The sequence below is a fragment of the Dipteris shenzhenensis genome, chromosome 13, assembly GCF_047967505.1.
Source record: "Dipteris shenzhenensis isolate YYH24624 ecotype China chromosome 13, Dip_SZ_1.0, whole genome shotgun sequence".
NCBI classification, from domain to species: Eukaryota; Viridiplantae; Streptophyta; class Polypodiopsida; order Gleicheniales; family Dipteridaceae; genus Dipteris; species Dipteris shenzhenensis.
The window spans coordinates 37,440,194-37,446,360 of NC_141608.1; the positions used below are offsets into that span (position 1 = coordinate 37,440,194).

At 45.6% G+C, this 6,167-nt stretch overlaps 1 protein-coding gene across 2 annotated transcripts; it reads right to left on the bottom strand.

The window, feature by feature from the left end:
* Positions 1–2,818: 2,818 nt before the first annotated feature.
* On the bottom strand, positions 2,819–5,647 carry LOC147895370 (metacaspase-6-like). Of its 2 annotated transcripts, XM_087383521.1 has the most exons (4): positions 4,973–5,647; positions 4,690–4,806; positions 4,234–4,307; positions 2,819–4,021 (listed from the first exon to the last, which is right to left on the bottom strand). In XM_087383521.1, exons 1-4 carry the CDS (start codon positions 5,316–5,318, stop codon positions 3,338–3,340), a joined length of 1,221 nt encoding a protein of 406 aa, XP_087239647.1. In that variant the 5' UTR covers positions 5,319–5,647; the 3' UTR covers positions 2,819–3,337. The 2 variants fall into 2 exon arrangements, with proteins under 2 accessions (XP_087239647.1, XP_087239646.1); XM_087383520.1 differs by having other exon boundaries at positions 2,819–4,806.
* Between the last annotated feature and the right edge of the window lie 520 nt (positions 5,648–6,167).

Consider the following 6,167-nt stretch of genomic DNA (forward strand, 5'->3'; position numbering starts at 1 on the left):
ACGGTTACATTCAGATTTTCCATGTAGCATGCATGCTTGATTTGCTTAGGTGTGCTTGTAGTTAAAACATTACCAAGTTCCATCATCTCTTCCATATGCAATTGAACTCATGATATAGTAATGCATTGTTTGTTTGAGATTAATTGTTTCTCTCTTTTTTTAGCAAAATTTGTACATTCCTTCTTAAGTATAGCTATCTGCATTTTAGCTAATGACATGCATATCATTTCATGCAGGTCTACGTCAGGTGCCCTTGTTGAAGGAGAAGATGCTTCAGAAGAGTTCAATATATGTCCTGTACTAAGTAGAAGAAATTATTCTTCTTCAACATGCAAACTTGGTGCATGATTGCAACACTTGTGTATAGATATTCTAGATAAAGAATTACCAGATGCTCACAAGGTAATAAATGAATATACAATTGTGAATAACTTGGATCACCACAGAATTTATGTACGAGACAAAAAGTTTGGCCAATCAGTCAGGTCATACATACTAATGCTACCCATCTATCATCCATGTCTATTGACCCTCTACAAGCCTCTCTGTTGTTCATGGTCATTCTTCTAACACTACTGTTGCTCAGGGACACTCTTCAGACACCTCTGCTGCTCCTACATCAGATGCTCGGGAAGATACTTTCAGCTTCTCATTTCATCCTTGAGATGTTTGCTATAGGAGTTTATACTTTTGCTCAAGATGTAAGGGCTATGTTAGCCACAACAGACACTTCTGGTTCTATCTTTTTTGGATGTATGACATGATATAAATTAATAAATGCACGCTACTTTTTCTACCCCAAAAAAAAGAAAGTTTGGCGAATCTATCCTTGTATCTATTTCAAGAGCAATCCATCCACAATTTGATTACTTGTTGATTACGGTGATGACATACTTGTTTGTTACGGTGATGATAAAAGCAATAATGCTCATGACGATGAGTCATATTCAGTCACATTTTGGACACTAGTTTCGACTTGTTCTACGAGCTCAAAATTGGCTGCATTGTTTGTGTTTTCATCGGAAAGCCTCTCTCTCTCTCTCTCTCTCTCTATTTTTTAGCATACAAGAAGAACACTCCAATATGTGAAATGCATCTTTCCCAGGTTTACGTATTCATGTCTGTTTATGGCAATTAATTATGGGTTGGACTCGCTTTGACAAGGCTCATATTCAATGCTAGATCTCATTCATGGGAATAGTCTTCATTTTCTTACCTTTGTGAGACCTAATAAGAGTGGTCATTTGTGAGCCAATTCGATGTACTTGTGGCAAATCCTTTGAACTTTCCATCTGATCTTAAATATCATAGTAGTATGGCCAAGTGGCTCAAGCAGAAAAGTCCATGGACAATTGAACACCAGGACATTAGCAATATTACCTTCCACGTCAGTTTTAAGTAAGGAGATCGGGTTTATGTGTGAATGGGAATGTAGCAAGGGAGGAGAAGTTATGCACCTTGAAGGTGGAAGGATGCTGGTGGGAGCTTACTAGATTTCCATTACTGGAGCTGTTCTACTACAACCTAATTATCATATAGCTTGGACATCATAAAAGACCTCTTCTAATTCAATGAAATAGCTTCACAATTTTTGTTTTGCTATTCTTTACAAGCCATGCCCAAATACTAAGAAATATATGTCTTGATTAATTGTCCCACCAATATTTCATCAGATTAATAGGATTTTCTGATAGGTAACTATCTTCTTTACAAAGAAGTGTGCATCATGTACAAGAGTTTGTCGTTCATGAAATAGATGCACCTTATATGAAGGTGCAAGTAGAAAGAGTGCCACAATGCTTAAACTTAAAATGACCTAATGAAGAAATAGACCGAATCAAAGATTGTCGTATCACATTATACTATTGCAATCACAGTCATTAGAACAAGTCTTTACTTCTTGAAAAGCGTACAAAGTCTTGATTGTGAGTTTTAGAGCAACCTAAGTCGAGAATCCTAACCGCCCTTACTCAGTCAAATTACAAAACAACATAAATAAAAGGAAAGAAAAAACCTAGATAGATTCATCTAGGCATAGTGATAGTGGCAATGAATATCTTGTATGCTTGTGGAACATAAAAAATTGTGTTAAGGTGTGAAAGGCCTATAGGGTGCTCACCTTGTCAATGCTCAAAGTTCCCCATCGATAGCCTAATTTGAAAGGTTGTGATGAGGCAATATGGACATAACATGTGCAAACTAGCTTATGGATCATCATCATGGCTATGCCAACAATTACTAGATGTGCTAGGTTAATTGATAACCTTATAAAAGCATAAGGCAAGTTGAATCCTCTCAAGACAACTATGCTATAGCTTCTTGAGACACCTATGCTATAGCTTCTTAGGAGATATAAAAGGACTTGTGATCCCAAATGAATTGGAGTGAAGCAATCCCCGATATTTAAATAATCCCCTTCGCTATGCCTAGTGGCAAATTTACTAAGTTTTGAGTCCGTGGGAACGGCCTCTAAATGGCTATGTAGTATGGGTACTATAAAATTGATGATGCAAGGAAGGCACACAATAAATGCACCTGTATTACAATAACTTACCAAAGAGTTGACAATAAACTACCTCACTTTTCAAGTCCAACGTAAATTCAAATTAGTTTGAAATTACTTTAGAGTAAAGCATTTATAACGAGTACAGAATTTTAGAACCAATATCTCTCTTTGAGAGGACGACGCAAACAGATTGAGGGAACATAAGAAAATCAGAAAGCTAACAAGGGCACGGAAAATCGGCTACTCTGCGTTTATGCTGGAAACTTGAATGACATCGAAAGAAAACATTTTTGTGATGAAAACATTCCAACATGAAAAGACAACAAGTTTTACAAAGAATTCGAACTCAAGCTTTTAAAGCGTACAAAATTTGAGAGGGAAGGAGAACAACGGAGAAAAGTAGAGATGCGCCCAATCGCCAGCGATGATGAACGGCAACGCCCAGTCGCCAGCGATGATGAACGGATTCAGCGTTGTCGTCGGTGCAGTAGGGCTCGAAGCACTTCATGAAGCTAAACATGTCTCGAATTTGGAGAAAAACGGCACTACAGTCGCCAGCGACGATGACCACACAGTCCAGACAGACGACAGAAAACGAAGGAGCTGAAAGGCAAAGCAAAAAGGGGCACTTTCTGTGAGAAAAAGATGGGTTGGTGTTGTCGGCGAAATGTGGAGGACCGCGGAGAAAAAGTGGAGGACGGCGGAGATGATGAACACAGCGTACAGACGACGGAAACGAAATGTGGAGGGAGGACGGCAACGATGAACACAGCGTCGAACAGACGACGGAAACGAAAGGCAAAGGCAAAGGCGCTAATTCAAGATTGGGTTCTAACAGATGAAGACGGAATCGGCGAAATCGTCGGTGCAGTAGAGCCCGGGATGTTGGGTGAAGCCCTGGGAGGCGAGGAGGCGACGGACTTCCAGAACGAGCTGGCGGTTGGAGATGGGACGGCCGGAAGAGGAAGCGAGGACGGATTGGATGGCGTTGCTGCAAGCGCCGTAAGCCTGGGCGGGGTTACCGGAAGGATTGGCGTCGGCGGAGGTCTGGTCAGATTGGCAACCACTAACGAGGATTCCGCGATCGGCTTTGACGGAAGGAATTGAGACGCCGGCGTAGGCGGCTTTACGGCCGGGGGTGGGCGTTTGGAGGGCCGGTTGGGCGTAATCATCGGGCTGATCTTCCAATTTCTGCTGGAGAAATTGGCCCGCGAGGGAGGAGACCATGTTCATGATGCCGGAACTACCGCCGGAACCACCAGTTCCGCCGCTTCCGCTGCCGGAACCGCCGCCGTAGAATGCCGACATCGCTCCTCCCAGGCCTCCCGCGCCGCCCCCCCCGCCGCTCGCCGCCAGTCCTCCCATCAACACCTTGACGAACATCTTCACTTTAGAGCTCGAATCCTCGCCGAACATGTCGTAGAGCGTCGGACGGATGCTCCCGATTTGGATATCCTGTCGTCCGGTCTTCTCCTTGAGCATCTCCAGCAGCGTCTCCAGCGGTAGTCCCCGGCTCTTGGTCCCCCGCGGTTGCATATGGTGCTGCTGCTCGCTCTGGCTATGGCTATAGCTATGGCTATGGCTTTGGCTATGGCGATACTCCTCCTCGTACCCTCCATGGCGCCTCTCCTCATTCTCATGCCTCCGCCGCCCTTCCTCCCCTTCATACCTTCGTCGCTCCTGCTCGCCATACCTCCCGCCTTCCTCCTCCTCCTCCTCCTCGTAGCCCCCACGGCGTCGTCTTCCATGCTCGTGCTCATGCTCATGCTCTCCGTAGCGTCGCCTTTGCTCCTCTTCATGCCTTCGCCCCCCATACCGCCTTGCTTCCTCCTCCTCCTCCTCGTACCCTCCATGCCGCCTTTGCTCATGATGCTCATACCCCCCCCCATACTCCCCCTCTCCCCCCCCATAGCTTCTTTCACTTACCCCGTAGCTGCGCTCGTTGCCTCCGTAGCTGCGCTCGCCTCCCTGATGCTTCTGCTCATGCCCTCCCATCCATCCCTTCACATCGATCCCCCTCTTCTCCATCGCCTCCTGCACCACCCCGCTCTCCAACGCTTGCTTCATCCCTTGCTTCAGCATATCCCCCCAGCCCCCTCCCCCCCCTCCTCCTCCTCTGGTGCCGACCCCCCTTGACCCGCTTTGCTGATCTGCCCCTCGTATCTCTCCGTGCTGCGTGTTGCTATTCCCAATCTGCTCCTTCTCATGGGCGATCAAGCCCCCGCTGTGGCAAGAGTCTGACACTATGGTGAGCGTGACCCCTTGAGGCAATTTATCCACGAATTCACGGAAATCCTCGTCTGCACAAACAAGGACACAGTCAGTTGCCACTGCAAGAAAGCTCGGAACATTTTCGCTCCTTAACACAAATTTCTGTGTAAAAACAGGAGCTCCCCAAACTCCTCCAGAGTTTAGACATTCTTGCCTAATTTAGAAACCACAAATGGATCGAGATCAAGGGCATACCGTTCATTAGATTCATGTCGCAGGGCACAATGCACTCATCATAGCCTGTGTCGTCCTCTTCACCCGTCTCTGCAGGTAAGCGTGTTCCATGACCACTGTAGTGGAAAAACAGAACGTCTCCAGGTCTAGACTCGGATATCAGCTTGTTCAAAGCCCTCTTGATGTTTGCGCCTGTGGGCTCGGTGTACCGCCTATCCGTGTCGATTAGAACTGTGATGTCTTGCTGGTTGAACCCGAATCGTTCGACGAGGGCTTTGTGCATTCTCCAGACGTCGTTGACACAACCGTGAAGCTCGGCCTTAGTGCCGGGGTAATTGCAACCCACAAGAATGGCCTTCTTCGCCATGAGCGCCTACGAAACGAAGACAACCAGAACTTGGCTCCTCCTAAGTGTTGTAAACTGGATCTGGGCTACTCTGCTCTCTCAGGCCGCCTCCAACGCACCCTGACGTATACTATCCACCCAAACAAAGGTCGCACGACCTCACGATCTACGATCTGGATGAGTCGAACTGTTCGGCAAGAATCGTCGAATGTTCTGCAAGAACCACGAAGGTGTTCAACGACTCAAGGTGATTCTTGCCATGCTGCCTTAAATGCGATAGAGAAACACGGTTTGGATGAACGGGACAGATGCTGGAAGCGCGTCCAAGGAGGAAGGGAAGATTGAAGGGAATGGGGCAAATCGACATACTATGTGTCGGTGATCCGAATCATGGAAGGATTTAAGGTACCCTCACTTTTCCTGTGAAACGAATATAATTTTTAGAGGTAATCGACCATGGGATGTGATTGTTGAATGGAATTAGCTCAACTAATTGCATGGTTTTTGGCTACAAAATGGGAGCAAGAGTAATTTTTAGAGGTAATCCACCATAGGATGTGATTGTTGAATGGAATTAGCTCAACTATTTGCATGGTTTTTGGCTACAAAATGGGAGCAAGAGTTAGCCGGCAGCTTAAAACTTCTCTCAAGGTTTCAAGAATATCTACTCTCAGATTCACATTCTTAGATTTTCCAAAAATTTATTTCATGTTGTGGACTTCCTCGTCCACATCCTTATGGTGGCTGAGGCCCTCTTCTACTCGCTCGTTCGGAGTCATGGAAAAATACAAAGATTTTTCAGATGGTGTATTTGTTTTTCAATCAGAGACACATGTATAAGCTGGCCATAGCTTACCAAATTTATCACGT